The 18,924-nt window shown below is 51.4% G+C and overlaps 1 protein-coding gene and 1 long non-coding RNA gene across 5 annotated transcripts in view; both read right to left on the bottom strand.

The window, feature by feature from the left end:
* Nucleotides 1-18,924, bottom strand: part of NVL (nuclear VCP like) — a 91,573-nt gene that overhangs the window by 25,624 nt on the left and 47,025 nt on the right. For all 4 annotated transcript variants that reach the window (XM_040451958.1, XM_040451957.1, XM_040451956.1 and 1 more), the window contains one exon: nucleotides 5,960-6,066. In XM_040451958.1, the coding sequence (XP_040307892.1) occupies nucleotides 5,960-6,066 (107 nt within the window). The remainder of the gene's footprint in view (nucleotides 1-5,959; nucleotides 6,067-18,924) is intronic.
* Nucleotides 9,252-11,005, bottom strand: LOC121015184 (uncharacterized). The gene is made up of 2 exons (XR_005783682.1): nucleotides 10,685-11,005; nucleotides 9,252-10,593 (listed from the first exon to the last, which is right to left on the bottom strand). It is a non-coding gene; the product is annotated as an uncharacterized LOC121015184 (long non-coding RNA).

Genomic DNA, 18,924 nt, shown 5'->3' with positions numbered 1-18,924 from the left:
GGGGAGGAGGGGAAGGGAGGGGGGAGGAGGGGAGGGAGGGAGGAGGAGGGGCAGGAGAGGAGGAGGGGGAGGGGAGCAGGAAGGGAGGAAGGGGCCAGGAGGGAAGGAGAGGGTGGGAACAGGACAGGAGGGGAGGGGAGGGGAGGGGGGAGGAGGAGGGGGAGGCGGAGGGGGACAGGAGGGGTGGAGTACACTGCAGTGTGGGCACCTCTCTGCAGGGTGGGCGCCCAGGCTCCCGAGGGAGAGCAGAGCACCCCCTTAACCCGAGCGGAACTACCCACTGAGGTCAGAGAGGAAGTCACCGAACGAACGCCTCCTCCGCCTGCACCGCTGACACAGGCTGAGGACCGAGCACGTAACAGTTCAAACCACAATGCTACAAAATGCTGCTTTTTAAAGTCAAACTGATTTTTCTATCCGAATGTCTTTTTGTTTTTTTTTCCTTTCCACATTCACAACTTTGTGCATGAAAGTTGCCCAAAGGACGTCTGTCTGATTCTCCGCTCTTCCTCCTAAACCTCTACATTTATGCCAGAAAACCATTCTTTAAAAAAAGACCCTCCCTCCCCCCCCCCCCCCCCCCACAAATATTCTACATGCTCACAACAGAATGTGTGGAAACACAAGGCGGAGGAGAGAAGCAGTCCTGGACGCCGGGCGGCTCCCAACACCGTCAGGCGGGCCTCACTGCTGCCCGGCAATGTCCACACTCACGGCCAGCCGGTGCTGTTCTCCTGCTGGACAGAACGTCACAGAACGTGGACATCACACAAGGCCGCCCCGTGACCAGGACGGACCAAGACAAAAATGACACAAACAAGCCCTGACATCACGGTGTCTGAACGCAGACACGCGCACACAGGGTCCAAGCCACAAAATGGTCAGACTCCCCCGTCCTGGCTAACACGTGACGGTGGCTCTGTTACCGACCTCAGTGTCCCCGCGGTCTACCCTCCCTTGCAGGGACATCTGAAGACAACCCCTCACAGCGTCACGTCCGCCTTTTCAAGGTGACTCGGGGCAAAGCCCCTTCCCATCTCCGCAAACCTACCGCCGAGGCGGAGCGCCGACCTCACTGAGGTGAGCCGCTCACAGCCCTCCCGGCGGCTGGTCCAGCGACGGTGCGCGGCTGGCGGTCAAAGTACGTGGCTGGTCTAGCGACAGCGGGCGGCTGGCGGTCACGGTGTGCAGGCGGCGGGCAGTGTGCGTGCGGCCGGAGGTCACACTGGGAGACGCCGACAAGGCCCCCTGGGGATGCGCACTCTGCATTCATACAGCGGACACGGCCGGGCTATCTTCCCTTCATTTTCCTCCCTCCTCGGGAACGAATGATGTGCTTGTTGTTTTATAAACATCATACTATCCTTTGGTCTGGAAGACAAACCCCTCAGCGGTAAGGCCTACGTCTTACGTTTTAGGGTCCTCAGAGTTCACACGCCATCGGGAATATAGGTAGTTTACAGTAACGCAGGCTCATCCTCTACTGTCTTATTTTCTTAGTAATTTTACCTTTACAGTGGGGGCCTTTGAGCATGCGCTCCTCAGTCTGAGGACTAATTATTTTGGCAAACAGCACTGAAAATTCTAGATGAAGAAGTGTCCAGTTGTCCCCCGGTGCCAAGCGCCACACAGAGGACGAAACACACCTGAAACAACCGTCGATCGAGGCCCTGAACGCCACCTGCGTCTTGTCTGGCACACGCGCTTCGGTCTCTGCCCTTAATGAGTGATATCCCAGGGGCAAGTGTGAGTTATCACATCATGGCAACTGCAGGGATCTGTGGGCACAAACAGCGAGCGCACGCACATGCTCGGGGGTGCTTACATCCGTACACAGAGGCTTTGACCAAAGCAAACAAAACCTCGGGAACGCGGCTCCCAGACAGAGCCGGGTGAGGGGGAGAAAGGCCACACGCTCGTCACCATACTCACTGGACACACAACCGCAGCAGGGTCCCCTGGTGTCACTGACGCTTTGGGTCGGATAACTCGTGTTGTGCCCCATAGGTGGTCCGGCAGCACCATCACCCCTGGCCTCCGCCCTACATAAATGTCCCCAGACGCTGCCCCGGGGTGGCCGGGTAGATCGAGAGCCCCCGGAACGAAGCGGCATGTCTTCATGTCTCTGACCTGCAGCCACGTGCTGGTGGCAGCCAGAGGGCTCTCGAGAACTCGCAAGCTCCGAGCTGACTCCAGCCTGGAAAAACCCCCCGGGGAACCAGAACCTCCAGCAGCATCACCTCCTCGTCCCCGGACCCTCATCTATTCAGCGGTCTGAGCAGAGAGTTCACCCTCTCGGTGTCTGCCCCTCGGCTCTACGGTCAGTCCAGCATCCTACGAAAACTGGACACGGTGCTCACACCCACGTCCTCTTTGCTGCGCCCGACACGGCCTGGGTTCCGGTGAGCCTCACCGCACAACCTCTGCCTCCCCTTCCTCCGAGCGGTCTTCCAGACTGCTGTCAGTGGGGGCCTCGGCCCACAAAGCGGGCCCTCGCTCCTCTGTCGGGAGGCGGCCGCACACGCCGCTCTCTGCAGTTGGGAGCAACGGCCCAGAGTCTCCCTCTGCCAGTACAGAAGGGGGGCGTCCTTCCCCCGGGCAGCCCTGCGGCACCGGGGGCACGGCCGTGGGGACGGGCCACGCTCTGGGTGGATAGGGCAGGTCCAGGTCACCACACGGGGCGTCCTCCAGGACGGAGCCCACTCAGGCGTCCTCGTGAGGGTGAACCTGTGCCAGCTCGGCTCCCCCTCCCACGCCAGGCATCAAGGACACGACTGCAAGGCAGCAGCAGCACCTGGCTCCCGGCAGAGTGGGAAGGGACGGAGGCGGGAGCGGGCCTCCCCACTGGGACAAGGAGGCAGCAGGGCTGGGGGTGGGGGGCAGAGAGAGGGAGGGAAGCACGGCGGGGAGAAGGGACGGGAGAAGGGACGATGGAGACAGTTAGGGAGCACAGGCGCAGTGTTCCTCGTGCTCCCAGTGTTCACCGGGCACAGTGAACACGGAGAAAAAGGCAAAAGCCAAAGCGCGGGACCAACGATAAGAGAGACAGAGCAGAAATCGGGCGCCTGAGAGGAGAAAGCCGAGCGCAGGAATCAGAGGTATCCAGACGTCCGACACACAGCCCCTTGCCTGCAGCAGCTTTGGCACCCCACGCCCAGAACGTGAGCCCACAGCCAGCAGGCCACCAGCGGCAGTGAGGCACCCGCTGCCCTTACTCAGCTTCCCAAATGCAGACCAGGCAGAAAAAAGCAGGTCATCCCCCAGGGGGAAGAGAAAGCGCGCAGCGGCCTCAGACATCTTTACAGATTCAACGTCCCAAAGGCATTTTGCAGACACAGACGCGCCTGGTGGCTCAGTCGGTCGAGTGTCCGACTCTGGACTTCTGCTCAGGTCATCATCTCAGCATTCGTGGGTTCGAGCCCTGCATCAGGCTCTGTGCTGATGGTGCAGAGCCTGCTTGGGATTCTCTCCTTCCTCTCTGCCCCTCCCCTGCTCACACGTTTTTTCTCTCTCTCTCTCAAAATAAATGAACATTTAAAATGTCAAATCACTATGCTACACACCTGAAACTAAAATAATATTGCGTGTCGACTATAACTCCATTAAAAGTAAATAAATAGGGGCGCCTGGGTGGCGCAGTCGGTTAAGCGTCCAACTTCAGCCAGGTCACGATCTCGCGGTCCGTGAGTTCGAGCCCCGCGTCGGGCTCTGGGCTGACGGCTCAGAGCCTGGAGCCTGTTTCCGATTCTGTGTCTCCCTCTCTCTCTCTGCCCCTCCCCCGTTCATGCTCTGTCTCTCTCTGTCCCAAAAATAAATAAACGTTGGAAAAAAAAATTAAAAAAAAAAAAAAAAAAGTAAATAAATAACACAGGCGCCCCACTGGCCCAGTTGGTGGAGCATGTGACTCTCAATCTTGGGTCATTAATTTGAGTCCCACGTTGGGCATGGAGATTACATAAAAAATATATATGTATATAAATAAAAGTAAAAAAATAATTTTGTAATTTCTACAAAGACCAGGAAGAAAGACTATATGACCAAGAAAAACTCAATTCCGGCTACTATGTCATAAGTATAGTAACAACCAACAGACATTCTTTGAAAGACTTAAAAAAACTTTTTTAATGTCTATTTATTTTTGAGAGAGAGACACAGAGTGTGACCAGGGAAGAGGCAGAGACAGAGGGAGACACAGAATCCGAAGCAGGCTCCAGGCTCTGAGCTGTCAGCACAGAGCCCGACACAGGGCTCGAACCCAAGAGCTGTGAGACCTGAGCCGAAGTCAGATGCTTACCTGACTGAGTCACCCAGGTGCCCCAACAACCAGCAGGCATTCTTTTTTTTTTTTTTTTTTTAATTTTTTTTAACGTTTATTTGTTTTTTGAGACAGGGAGAGACAGAGCATGAACGGGGAAGGATCAGAGAGAGAGGGAGACACAGAATCTGCAACAGGCTCCAGGCTCCATGCTGCCAGCACAGAGCCCAACGCAGGGCTCGAACTCACGGACCGCGAGATCATGACCTGAGCCGAAGTCGGACGCTTAACTGACTGAGCCACCCAGGCATTCTTAATCAAAGAAAGAACTCAAGGAACATAGCAGAATGAATAAACTATTAAAAAACATTTTTTTAATGTTTATTTTTGAGAGAGAGAGAGAGAGAGCGCGCGCGTGAGTGGGGAGGGGCAGAGAGAGAGGAAGACAAAGAATCAGAAGCAGGGTCCAGGCTCTGAGCCCCAGCACATGCGGGGCTCGAACTCATGAACTGAGAGATCATGACCTGAGCCGATGTCGGACGCTTAACGGTAGATGTAGAGTTTACTTAAAAAGAAGAAAAGAGGGACACCTGGGTGGCTCAGTCAGTTAAGCGTCCAAATTCAGCTCATGTCACGATCTCATGGTTTGTGAGTTTGAGCCTTGAGTCAGGCTCTGTGCTGACAGCTCGGATTCTGTGTCTCCCTCTCCCTTTGCCCCTCCCCCGCTCACACTCTATCTCTCTCTCAAAAATAAATAAACGTTAAAAAAAAAAAGAAGAGTGGGGCGCCTGGGTGGCGCAGTCGGTTAAGCGTCCGACTTCAGCCAGGTCACGATCTCGCGGTCCGTGAGTTCGAGCCCCGCGTCGGGCTCTGGGCGGATGGCTCGGAGCCTGGAGCCTGTTTCCGATTCTGTGTCTCCCTCTCTCTCTGCCCCTCCCCCGTTCATGCTCTGTCTCTCTCTGTCCCAAAAATAAATAAACATTGAAAAAAAAAATTAAAAAAAAAAAAAAAAGAAGAAAAAAAAGAGGGTACACATCAGCATGGAGGACAGACTCAACACTGTGGTTTCAAAACTCAGTTTTTCTCTGGATATTTATAACGGGCTTGTATTTATTGTCCAAAAGTTTCTATTCCATTTCAAATCCCTCTAAAGACAATTTCTGTAAAGTAACAATCAAAGATCTAAAAGAACAAAACAAAACACCAAAAAAAAGGGGGGGGCGCCTGGGTGGCTCAGTCGGTTAAGCATCTGACTTCAGCTCAGGTCATGATCTCACAGTTTGTGAGTTCGAGCCCCGCGTCGGGCTCTATGCTGACAGCTCTGAGCCTGGAGCCTGCTTCGGATTCTGTGTCTCCCTCTCTCTCTGACGCTCCCCCACTCACACTCTGTCTCTGTCTCTCTCTCAAGAATAAACATTAAAAAAAAATTAAAAAAAAACATTAAAAACAATTTTATATAAAAAAATTAAAAAAAGAACAAAATAATATGATCAGAGTAAAATCTCAGTTATATCAGTTGAGCATTTAACTCAAAACTTAACAAATATCCCTGTCATTTTAAGCAAATAACAAAGAATGCACCGTCTCTTCAATGATCAAAATCTGTCTTTGGGAGATAGCCGAGCAAATATTGAAAGCAACAGATGCTAGTCTGTATCTGCAATGAGACAAACACACCCCAAATACACCATTTCCTGTACTCACTTGGGTGATGGTTTTCAGGATGGCCAGGCGATCCGCTGGGGGCGGCAAACCCACAAAAAGTGTTTTGTCCAGGCGTCCTGGGCGCAGGATTGCAGGGTCAATGATATCTGGAGAAGAACGGAGAGTCAAGACTTCATAAAACAGAATCTTTTTAAATAATACAATTAACGTGAGAGGTGGGAAGAGCACTTTTTTTGAAAAGAAAAAACTGATAAACTAGACTTATTAAAAACTCCTGCACATCAAAGTATATCCTTAAGAAAAGCCCACCCACCTTCCTGGCCAAACCCGCTTGGCTCCAGGCCTCTCTCTCCCCTCTGAATGGGCGCCTTCTCCTGACCCTGCCCTCAGTCAGGGCTGAGGGGGGCTCCTCACTGGTCCCGTGTGTCCACTTCCCCACTCTGGGACCCTGTGTGGTGCCGGCAGAACTAGCCCACATCTGTCACCACGGCAGGCAGGCCCTCAAGACCTGACCGCGCCCTTTCTGGTGCCCTCTGTCATGTTCTCCTTGACTCCCACACCCCACTGACCAGACCTCTTGCTGTTCCTGAAACAACCTGAAGCCTCAAGCCTCCTCCTCTTTGCTCTCAGTGGTTCCTTCCTCTGAAACGCTTTCTTCCTCATTTACCCTACTGGAATTTTCAAACAAGGTCTCCTCCAGGAAGCCTTCCCTGAGTCCCCCAGAAGAAAGTTCCACCCTCCTTTGTGCCCACCATATTCTTGGTACCAGTAGCAAAGACCAAGTCCCAAACTGCCTGACACTGAAGTTCATTAGGAACAAAGAGCCCATTTCTTAAGCCTAATCGCTTCTAATGGTCCCTCAATCATTCCAGAGAAGCTTCCCAAAGCTCACAATAAGAAGACCTTTGTTCGTGTACAGACACACCTAGAAATGATGGGACTCGTGTTTTCTAATGCACGTATTGAGACTTAACCATTAATTTATTCTTCCATAAAGAAGCAGAGTTCTTTGGAGCTGAAATTCTGATTTTGTTTAGTTTTGTTCTTCAGTTACCTTGGGGAAGCTAAATACTTAATTCAGTGATTTTTCAATGTTCAACAAGCTACTGGACTTTCAAGATGCGAGGACAAACTACTCGGAAAGGGGGAAAGAAAGATTATTGCACGACACTCGCGGCATCGTGATGGAGCTGCCCCACGCGCCTGGGCGCCATCTTACTCTACAGGGCAAAGGGCCCCACACATTCAGGTGTCAGGAGACCTTTGCAGTTTAAAAACTTACAGAGGACCCCCCTGTGACCTTTCTCTCCTGCTCTTCCCTGACCCCATGAAAGTGCAAGCACGTTCTATGTGCTCTGCTTTCTTCTACTCAACACAATTATCCACATTCACCTAAGTTCCTGTGCGTGTCAGTACTTATCCTGTCTGTATTGCCGGGCAGTATTCCACTGTATGGACACGCCTCGCTTTCAGGACAGAAAGAAGTATTCATTCTTCTGTTGATGAACATGTGGTTTCCAGTTCTGGCCCACCAGAAGCACACGTGGACATGTGTTTGCGTGAGTTTCTCGTTCTCTCTGGTGAGTCCCTCCGTGTGTGGCAACATCACACTGTAGGATGTGCTGGTCTTAAAGAATCCGACAGAGCGTTTTCCAAGCTAGCTGTGCCATGTTACATCCCCTACAATTGCTTGTACGATCTTTCTAATTTTAGTTCTTTTTTTTTTTTATTTCAGAGAGCGAGCACGAGTGGGGCAGGGACTGTGAGGAAGATATTCCCAAGCAGGCTCCTGCCCAGCACAGAGCCCGATGTGGGGCTCAGTCCCATGACCGTGGGATCATGACTTGAGCCAAAATGAAGAGTCAGATGCTCAACACACCGAGCATCCCCCCACCCCCCGCCCCGGTGCCCTGGTTAATGTAGGGTTTGTAGTAGTCTCTCACGGCGGCCTTCACCTGCATCTCCCTGACGACCAGATGCCGAGCACATTCCCATATTTATCTGCCGCCGGGATCCCTACTGCAGTGAACGTCTGTGCAGTCCTTAGCCGATTTTTCATGTTTTTCTTTTGCTAAGTTTTGGGAATCCATCGCGTGCTGCAGATACAGATCCTTCATCAGAGACACATTCTGTAAATGTTGCCTCCACGTCTGTGTGGCTTGTCCTTGTGAAGAGCAGTTCAATTTATCCTTTTGCTCTAAAACATTGTGCTTCTGATGTCATACCTAAAAGATCTTTGCTTAGTCCAAGGTAGAAAACACTTCTCCTCTGCCTCCTTCCAGGAGTTTTACAGATGTGACTTTTCATTGGTCTTTGATCCATTTTGGGTTAATTTTTCATGTGGCTTCTAACAGGTTAAAGGTTATTTTTCCCACATATCTCACTGTCCCAGCACTATTTGTTTAAAACGCTATTCTTTCTCTACTGCATGGCCTTCGTGTTCTATAAAAACCCAATTATCCAGACCCTCTGCCTCCGGGACCGGACAACACCCTATTCTGAACTCAGCTCCTCGTTACCGATCAACCATGAGCTGCCAGGTTCGTCAGAATTATCCCACCGAGGTGGAGGCCGCCGTCAACGTCCTAGTCCACGCGCACCCGCGGGCCGCCTACCCCTCCCTCTCTCTGGGCTCCTATTTCCACCGGGAGGATGTGGCTCTGGAGGGTGTGGACCGCTTCTCCCACGAGTTGGCTAAGGAGAAGCGGGAGGGTGCTGAGCGTCTCTTGAAGGTGCAAAACCAGCACAGCAGCCTCGCCCTCTTCCGAGACGTGCAGAAGAGGTGCCGGGATGAGGGGGTGAAAGCCTGGATGCCATGGAAGCCGCCCTGGTCTGGACCAGGCCCGTTTGGATCTACACGCCCTGGGTCTGGCCCGCGCAGACCCCCAGCGCCGTGACTTCCAGGAGAAGCACTTCCTAGACGGAGGTGAAACTCATCAGGAAGATGGGCGACCCCCTGACTCACCTCCGCAGGCCGGCTGCCCCCCTCCCCAGGCTGGGCGAGGCCGGCATCTCTTGGAAAGGCTCACCCCCCCAGCATGACTCGGGGTCCCTGGAGCCCAGCAGCCCGTGAGGGCCCCCTCCGGCAGCCGCCGGATGCCAGGGCTGGTGCCCGAGCCTCTCTCTGTGGCCACCAGGCAGCTTTGCAACACCCTGGAGCCTGATCCCACGCCACGGACCAAATGGAAACAGGAAAGCTTTTCGCAGCAGGAAACAACAACAACAACAACAACAACAACAACAACAACAACAACCCCCCAAAAACTAATCATCCAGATACGTGGGGGAATATTTTTATAGGTATTTTATAGGTAGGTCCTATCATGTTTCAATGATCTGTACGTCTGTGTCTATGCCAATACCAAATGGTGGAAACATCTTTTAACTTGAATATACGAGTAGATATTAAAAGTCAGAGCTGCATGCTCAAAAATGAAGCCTGATGTAAACAATCCCGATCATAATTAGAAGGCACTTAGTTTAGGAATTTTATAATCATTTAATATCTCTAACTGACAAGCACCATATTTAGTTTATTACAAATTTATTTATTAGTTTATTTTAAGGCTTACTTCATTTCGAGTAAAAAGCACCCTGAGCACTTTATTTTTTTTTTTTTTAAAGATTTTATTATTTTTTAAGTAATCTCTATACCCAGTATGGGGCTTGAACTCATGACCTCGAGATCGAGTCGCAGGCCCTCAGACTGAGCCAGCCAGGACCCCCCACCAAGCACTTTATACAGATCTTACTATGGGATGGCAAACTACCGCTCTATCAAAAACTTTTCCAAAATTCGATGCATTACACCATCTCTCAAAGAAAACCCAGTGCTGTGTGTCTAGAGCTCGTAGGTACCAAGCAGCTTCTTACACTTTAGAGGACGATAAAGGGAAAGAGCGCAAGGAATGGGCGTTGTAGAAAGTGAGAAGCAGGCGCACACCGGCACCTCCCTGTGACAGAGAGCCATCTTGGACGTGACACACTTCACACACGCCCCGATCTTCTCCCATGTCCTCCCCGAACGGGGCAACCATGCTCTCTCCTGCCGTGGTTGAGGCCAGCTCATCCTTCCAGTCTTTCCGGCCGAGACCTGGAGGCGTGGCCGGGCTCCACTCCACTCACCAGTCCATTAACAGGTCCTGTCAACTGATGACACTTCCACACCCCAGCCATCAGCTGCTGAGAACACTAACTTCTCGCCCTGGGAGTACTGCTCCAGCTTGCTAAGTGGCTCCCCACCTCGATGTGGCACAGATGGAGTCTTCGGAGTCAAGATAATTCTCACATCCGCAGTGAAGAAGTCAGCCCAAGGCCCACCGCTATAAAGACAAAATCCGCTCACTCGCCAACAAGGAGGATGCGTGAAGAGCCCTCCCTTCCATCCGCTGGTGAGGAAGCCCTGCTCTCCTCCCGAGTACCAAAAAAAGCTGGCGTTTAAGAGCTAAAGGTAGTGACTTCCAACTTCAGGAAAAACTCCCTCTTGCTGCAAACGGACCCCCGATTTTCAAGAGGTGCCCCAACAATTCAACGGGGAGAGGATGCCACAAATGGTGCCGAGGCAAGTGGATGTCCACGTGCGAAAGGGTGAATCGGGACCCCTTCCTCAGAGCACACAAACATTAACTCAACATGAACCTAAGATCGAAGTGTGAGCACTGGAAGCGTAAAACCTAGTTCAGAGTCTCTATCCGTTGTAATAAGCCCTTAGTAGTGGACACAACCCAAATGTCCATCAGCTGGAGAATGGGTGAAACGTTGTACATCCACCACACACGGGGGTTAATCTTTGTGACCCTGAATCAGGCAATGAGTTTTTGAGACAGGACACAAATTGCATGTGATTAAAAATCTATCAATTGGACTTTACCAAAATTTAAAACTTTTGTTCTTCAAATTACACCAGCGAGAAAGTGAAAAGACAGCCATAGGCTGGGAGAAAATACATGCAAATCATACACCTGGCTGTGGATTTGTATCTGGAATTAGTTATTCTTTAAAAAGAATTTTTTTTTTTAAATATTTGTTTATTGTTGAGGGAGAGAGAGACCGAGCACGAGTCGGGAAGGGGCAGAGAGAGAGAGACACACACACACAGAATCGGAAGCAGGCTCCAGGCTCTAGGCTCTGAGCTGTCAGCACAGAGCCCAACTCGGGGCTGGAACTCACAAACCGTGAGACCATGACCTGAGCCGGAGTCGGCCCCTTAACCGACTGAGCCACCCTGGCGCCCCTAGAATTAATCATTCTTACTGCTCAATGACAAGGCATGACCCAACTAAAAAAAATGGGTGAAGGATTCAAACAGGTATTTCTCGAAAGAAGACACTACAGTACCTCACACCCACTGGAATGGCTGTAATCAACTAGAAAGGTTGTAACAAGTGTTGAGGGTGTGGAGAAATCCGAACTCCCACACTCGGCTTTGTTATAATTATCGGCAGGAACAGAAAACGCTGGGCCTCTCTGGAAAAGTCTGGCTGCTTCCTGGAGTGTTAAACACAGAGTCACCATGTGGCCCACAGACCCCACTCCTAGGTATCTACCTCCTGAGAAATTATGATATACGGCCACACGAAACCTTGTATGCGGAGGTTCACAACAGCCCTAAAGTGGACACGACCCAAATGTCCATCAGCTGGAGAATGGGTGAAACGTTGTACGTCCACACGACAGAACGTCATCTGGCAGTACGAGGAACGGAGTACTGACACCGCCACACGGATGCGCCTTGAACACAGGACGTCGAGCGGGAGAAGGCACACCCCGCAGCCCACATGTGTGACTCCACTTACACACAGAAGCGGAGGCCTAGGGAGACAGTGCTGCAGGTGGGGACGGATGGGGAGGGGCAGCTAACACGCACAGATCCTCTTGAGGGTGACAGAAATGTTCTCAAATCAGGCTGTTGGGATGGCTGCACAAGTCTGTTAATATCCTCAAAACCACTGAATCGTGTACTTAAAATGGGTAAAACTTATGGCATATTATAGATCTCAATAAAGCCATTTTCTTAGAGACTTAGAAACTGGACTAACAAGACCATCAATACTATGTCTATGAAAATTACCACAAGATCAGACGACCTTCACGGAACAGGAGTAGGTCTCTTCTTATAATTCACAAAACAGGGGCGCCTGGGTGGTGCAGTCGGTTAAGCGTCCGACTTCAACCAGGTCACGATCTTGCGGTCCGTGAGTTCGAGCCCCGCGTCAGGCTCTGGGCTGAAGGCTCGGAGCCTGGAGCCTGTTTCCGATTCTGTGTCTCCCTCTCTCTCTCTGCCCCTCCCCCGTTCATGTTCTGTCTCTCTCTGTCCCAAAAATAAATAAACGTTGGAAAAAAAAAATTAAAAAAAAACAACAACAACAAAAAAAACAATTCACAAAACAAATACTGAGTTTTATTATTTACGGTTCCTGAGAATCAGCAGAAATGATGCCAGGGCCTAGGTTATTTTTACAAGGGAAGCATTGTGCCAAAGGGCAAGATACACAGGTCGGAACACGGCACCAACTCAAAGAGAATTTAACAACGATCCAGGGCCATTCAGACTGGACACAAAAGGGAAGGTTTTACTTGGAACTTTAAGTGGCTGAATATCTTACTGTGTGTAATGGAATAAATCTCTTCTTTGTTGCCACCCATCGAGTTGCCTGACAAAAAACTACTAAGGGCTTATTACAATGGATAGAGACTCTGAACTAGGAACTTTGTCTCAAACACAAAACCGCAGACCTAATCCTTGTCCAGAAGTTTACCCTTCTGTGTGTCATAATTTACAGATTTCATTTTTCAACAGAGCTGCACAGAGAGCAGAAACTCCTTCTGGATCCTGTGTTGCTACTGTAGGAAACAGACCCCCGCTGAGCAGTAGAGACCCTACTCGGTTGGTGTGGCTATCTGGGTAGGAGTGTTTTTAACCAGCGGCACAGAGGATTCAGCAGGAACAGACAGTTCCTCTCTGAGAACGTCCTTTACAGGAGCCGGTACCAGAAGGAGGAACGTGCGCATGTGCGCAGGAGATGACAATCAGGGCACCGGTGGTCTTAGTGGACTTTGTCCAGGGACCTTGGTCTCCTGGGGCTGAGCACAGGGAAGCGGATTATTTCCGGGACAGGGGGTGGACTCTGGTGTTCCACACATCACACAAGGGACATCGCAGGTCTTGAGAGTAGTGAGGTGGGGGGGGGGGGGGGAATGGGGATAGAACAATTCTTTCCCTTGTTTTGTAGAAAGCAGCACCTCACAAGTTAGGGGGAAAAGTGATGACAGAAATGGAAAATAGGAGAGGGGCGTCTGGGGGGCTCAGCTGGCTTAACCATCCAACTCTTCATTTCGGCTCAGGTCATGATCTCACCATCTGTGTGATCGAGCCCCTCTTCAGGTTCTGTGCTGACAGCATGAAGCCTGCTTGGGATTCTCTCCGCCCCTTGCCCGCTCATGCTTTCCCTCTCTAAATGAATAACCTTAAAAAAAGAGAAAAAAAGTCTTCCAAGCAGAGGGAAGTGACGCCCTACCTGTACTGTTAGGACATTCACACGAAAGCAGGTTTGTGTCCAGAAACCATGAGGGCTGGGGGTGCCTGGGTGGCTCAATCAGTTAAGCGTCTGACTTTGGCTTAAGTCTTGATCTCACGGTTTGTCAGTTCGAGCCCTGCGTCGGGCTCTGTGCTGACAGCTCGGAGCCTGGAGCCTGCTTTGGATTCTGTGTCTCCCACTCTCTCTCAAAAATAAACATTAAAAAAAAAATAAGAAAAGAAAGAGAGAAAGAGAGAAAGAAAGAAGGAAGGAAGGAGGGAAGGAAGGAAGGAAGGGAGAAACCACGAGGGCTGGCATGAAGTGGCCCAATTTACAGGTATTGAAAGAAAAGAGTTCTGTCAACCCAGAACTCCATATAGGCTTCAAGAAAGAAAGAACCGGAAACCAAGGCATTCTTGGATAAATGAAAACCAAGAAAATTCGCCACAAGCTAAACACACCTAAAAGAACAACTAAAGGGAGTTTCTGAAACAAAAAGGAATGTCAGAAAAAAATTAAGAACATCAGAAAAGAAAAATCGATGGGAAGAGCAAAAATTTGGAAATACAACAAAGCCTCCTTTTCCACCTAAGTTTTAAAATTTTATTTGACAGGGGGCGCCTGGGGGGCTCAGTCAGTTAGGCGTCTGACTTTGGTTTCGGCTCAGGTCGTGACCTCACGGGTCATCAACTCCAGCCCTACCTCGGGCTCTGCATTAACAGCTCGGAGCCTGCTTGGGATTCTCTCTCTCCCGCTCTCCCTCTGCCCCTCCCCCCACTCACACTGTCTCTGTCTCTCTCAAAATAAATAAATAAATAACCTTCAAAAAAATTTCATTCCACAGCTGAGGCAAAAATAAGAACGCTGTCTGAGGAGGTTCTGAGACAGTGGAGAAGGGACACGGAGGACGGTCCCGAATGGGGCTGGTGCAGGAACTCCAAGGCAGGCAGTGCATGTACTCCTTGCCGGAACTGGCAAAAGAAATGCTGACATCAGTAAACAGTGAGAAGCTACGTGTATGCAGTTCTACAACCGCCTCATCCACAGAAACCACTCTACAAAGAGATACACTCAAAAATAACAGGTAAATCAAAATGGAATTCTAAGAAATGTTCAAGTGACCCACACGAAGGCAGAGAGAGAGAGAGAGAGGGAGGGAGGGAGGGAGGGAGGGAGAGAGGGGGAGAGACACAGAGAGAGAGAGAGAGGGGGGAAAAGCACGCGCACGTAAGCAGAGGAGGGGCAAAGAGAGAGAGAATCCCAAGCGGGCTCCTCGATCCCATGACTCCAGGATCATGACCCAAGCCAAAATCGAGAGTCGGACCCTCAACTGACTGAGCCACCCAGACGCCCCTCAGTCTGTACTTTCTGAGTAAGTTCTTGTTTCCAAATTTCTGAATTCAGGGAAACACCCAGCAGGCAAAGCATCCCCAGAGGGAACCGAAACTACCCCTTGAAGCAACAGGGACCGTCCTGCACCAGCAAGACCCCACCCACGACTGACCCCAAGACGATGACCAACCTTTCAGTGCCCACCAACTTTGTCCCACACTTTCCTTTCTGAACCTGGACCTTTGTTCAGCACTTTGGAGACAGTCTTTTGGGATGCTGGCCTCCCATCTCCCTGATGGGGTTTTGGAGTGGTGGTGGGGGTTCCGAGCTGATGGCCAAGTAAGAATTCTTGAAGACGTCTCTGGTACCAAAAGGGTGATTTTAGTAAAGCATGGGGACAGGACCCATGGGGAGGAAGAGCTGCACTGGGGTAGTGCAGGTGACAGCTTCTATACTGTGGAGTTGGGGCAGCCCAGGGGAAGTTTCCAGTAGGACTTCCGTACGCTAAGGAAGACTCAAGGATACTGGAGACCTAGCTCTTGTCAAGCTAAGATTGTTTTTCCCTCCAGCAGAGTATTATCACTAAGACAGTAGGGAGTTCCTGGAGATTAGGCTATTGATAAAATTGCCTTTTCCTTGTAATATTACCGAGATATTTATAAACTGATGGAGACTCTATCAGTCAACCGTGTGTCTTCTATCCTGTCCCCAGTCCTTGGGCAGCCAGGAGGGCCTGAGGAACGTCACACACATCCTACCCAGGCGGGCGGCTTGGGGGTGTCGGCCTGCCCCGTGCTCCCTCCTCATCCCTGGTGTTGGCCTCGCGGAAATAAATTCCTTTCCTGTCAGCAGGACTCCTTCCTCTGCCTTCGATTTTGTGCGTTGCCAGCGGCAGCAGCTGGTGTGTCTGGGCCCCACCAGCCAGGTGCTCTCGCCCCTTACGCCCTGGGTACCTGTGCTCACATAGCACCTCTGCAACAGCCTTCCTGGACCATCATCCCTAAGTCAGCCCGCACCCCCCCCCCCCGCCCTCGCCCCCGCCAAGTCGTTCTCTACCCTCTTAGCCAGTCTGTCTCTTATGTACCCAAGTTCCCCAGCCCCAAATCACAGTACACACAAAGCATTTTTCCAAACTCTTAGCCTTTGAATTCCCAAAGCCAGGGAGGACCAGGCACACGGTAAAAACTCCATAAATATTTGATGAGCAGAAGAGAAGCTGTGCTGAGAAATTAAAGAGCCTTACGCTGACCTGGTGGGTCTTCAACACCAAACGGAAAGGTGGAGCTACACCTTGTGCGATCACAGAGCGCGTCAGGAAAGAAACCTGTGTGCAAAGAGTCAGAGCGACCACAGGTGTTCACGCCCTGCGTCCCTGCCCCGGAACCTCAGCCTCCCCACTGCTGTCCCCCGGGCGCTGCCTCTAGCAGGAATGGCAGCCTCCACCCTCGTCTCCTGGAACCCTGCGGTCACGTGAGAACGAGGATGCGGGATCCTGCCAGCGGGAGCCCACGCCACCAGGAGAGGCCTGGAGAGGGGACGCTCCGTGAGGAGGGGACAGAGATGCCGGAGCGTCACCGCGGAGATGGTCCTCTGGCCCTGCCACTCCAGCTGATGGCACTGGGATCGGAGAGGAACCTCTGGACAAGCCCTTCCGGAGTCCCCGACCCACAAAATTGTGGGTCAGAGCAAAAATGGTGATTTGAAGCCACTGAGTATGGTGGTAGTTTGTCATGTGGCCAAAGCCATCAGGTGGGAAGAGATTTCTGGAAGCGGGGAGAAAACAAGTCACAAACAAACAGAATGTTGCAGGACAGCGCACTAGGGAAGAGAACCGCCACAGGCACGCCCATGGGTGACACGGGTGACCCACAGGGCCGCTCTTGGATTTCTGCAGGCAGCAAGGCAGCGAGATCTCTTCCGTGGATAAGGGGACGGGGGAGGGGCAGAGCAGAGGAAACAGGTTCAGGGACACCGGAAGGGACAAGACACAGGTGCCCACCGTGTTCCTGTCTCCCTCACCATGGCTAAAGTCAGCACAGGCTACTGTACTCAGCCCAGGCTTTCGCAGCTAAGAATCCGGAGAGCTGCCGAGAATTCAGAGAATTCAGAGGTGAACAGAGACCGGGAAAGGACACACACCTGCACTGTTTGAGGCGAGGATTCACGTAAAACCCAGGGACACGGGGGGACCTGTTACATTCTAGTCCACAGAGACTAAGCTAAAGATATGTGTTTACGATCACCAAACACGAAAACGGCGAGTGCCAGGTGAAGACAGGAAGGCTTATCGCAGACTATGGTGTCTTCTCGAAATCTCTCAGAAAAACTCTGCGTCTACCAGAAAACGCAGGGTGTGATTCTGCACAGAGATCTGTGAGGTTTTCCAGATTCCCCCGGGGACAGCTGTGAGTGTAGGACCTCGGGACCGCCGCCCTGGCTGTCACCAAACGTGCTCTTGGCAGAGGCAGTAGTTACTGAACAGCTCCTTGCCATACGCCGTGGGAGACACAATGCCCTTTACGACCATCCTGCCAACTGGATTATACTGCATTATCCTGGAAGTAACCTGTGCCCAGAGCGGAGGTGGTGTAACCAAGAAGCCTTCTGCTCTTTGTCCCCGGTTCCCCTCAGAAAGCTTCAAATAGCCTTGCCATTCCCCAGGGACGGGAGTCTTTGCTACGCTAATGACCAACTCAAGGTCGGCCCAAGATAGTAACTTCAGGATGGGCCAGTTGTCAGAAAGACCAAGCCCGTGGTTAGAGGGTAGAAGTGGGAGCCACATCTCTGGGGAGACAGGTTCAATTGCGCGGCCATCGACCAACAGTGACTAAGGCATAAAACCCCAAGGGAAGCTCTGGGCGGCAGAGCTTGGGAGCGTCCTGCTGACGAGCACACCGGTCTCCCAGGCTGGCGTGTGCCCTGGCTCCAAAGGGAGAGGGCCCCCAACGTCTGCACTGCCCCCCACACCTGGCCGTGTGTGCATCCTTTACAACAAACAGCAACTCAAGTACAGTGAGCCTTGAACAGCGTGGGCGTTAGGGGCACCGACTGCCCCCTTTCCCCAGCCCCGCGCGCTCAAAAGTCTTGTGTAACTTCTGATTCCCCCAAACACTACTAGTGGCTACTGTTGACTGGAAGCCTTACCGGTAACATAAAAATTAACACACGTCATGCACGCTCTCTGTGTTATACGCTGTATTCTTACCATAAAGTACAGCAGAGAACAAAAACATTACGGGGGCCATAAGGACGTTTATAGGACTGCACCATGTTCACGAGAAAAAGCCGCGTGTAAGTGGACCCACGTAATTCAAACCTGTGTTGTTTAAGGGTCAACTGTATGGTGCTTTCCTGCATTCCTTTACTGTTGTGGCGAATTACTGAACCTGAGGGTTCACCTGTAGCTGGCCGGTCAGCAGCGCGAGGGTCCTGGTGGCAGCCTTGCAGGCTCTGACACCAGCTCCGTGTGATCAGTGTCACACGGGTGACACAGGTGCTCGGCCGGTGTCACACGGGTGGGGGTGGAAACAGAACCGGTAAGAGAACAAGAGTTGTAGCCAGGACTCAAACCCAGGTCCGCCGGATTCCAGAGACGGTACTTTACTGCCGTCAAAGTACAAACCTTCATATAATTCACGGAGGTTTTACCTTTCAAAGTAACTTACAAGACCCGAAAGACAAATTCTGTGAGCTTGACGGTGGCAGACAGTTAACACCAGTGTCCACGCGGGGTGGCTACGACACAGCGGCTCATGAGGACCGCAGAGTAGTTAGCACAGGAAGAGACTCTGGGACCCTCAGTAAGAGCCGGGTGCTGACGTTATGAGCCTTTTCTAAGCCCCTCGGCTCCGATGAAGCTCGTAACAACTTTAAGTAACAGTTACCGCAGGGATGGTGACGTGGTCCCGGTATAAAACCTTGTGACTCTATCTTCAACCTTCACATGCAGTGAAGAGACTGGTCCTTGTTTCCTATAAGCTTGGGAGAAACCGCAGGACACAAATTCTGATAACATCTGTGTGGTCAAAAGCGGACACTGGGTTTTCTGCCAACGAGACAACCTTCCGAGGACCAACACAGAAAAATCCCCCAAATCTAAGCAATAAAAGTCTTTTTTACTATCACTCGCATAAAGGCTAAGGTTTTATTTCAACT

Source organism: Herpailurus yagouaroundi, unplaced genomic scaffold (genome assembly GCF_014898765.1).
Source record: "Herpailurus yagouaroundi ecotype Mexico unplaced genomic scaffold, PumYag 205, whole genome shotgun sequence".
Classification (NCBI taxonomy): Eukaryota; Metazoa; Chordata; class Mammalia; order Carnivora; family Felidae; genus Herpailurus; species Herpailurus yagouaroundi.
Note: the sequence above shows the minus strand (reverse complement) of the source record. Positions and strands in the feature narration are given on the sequence as shown.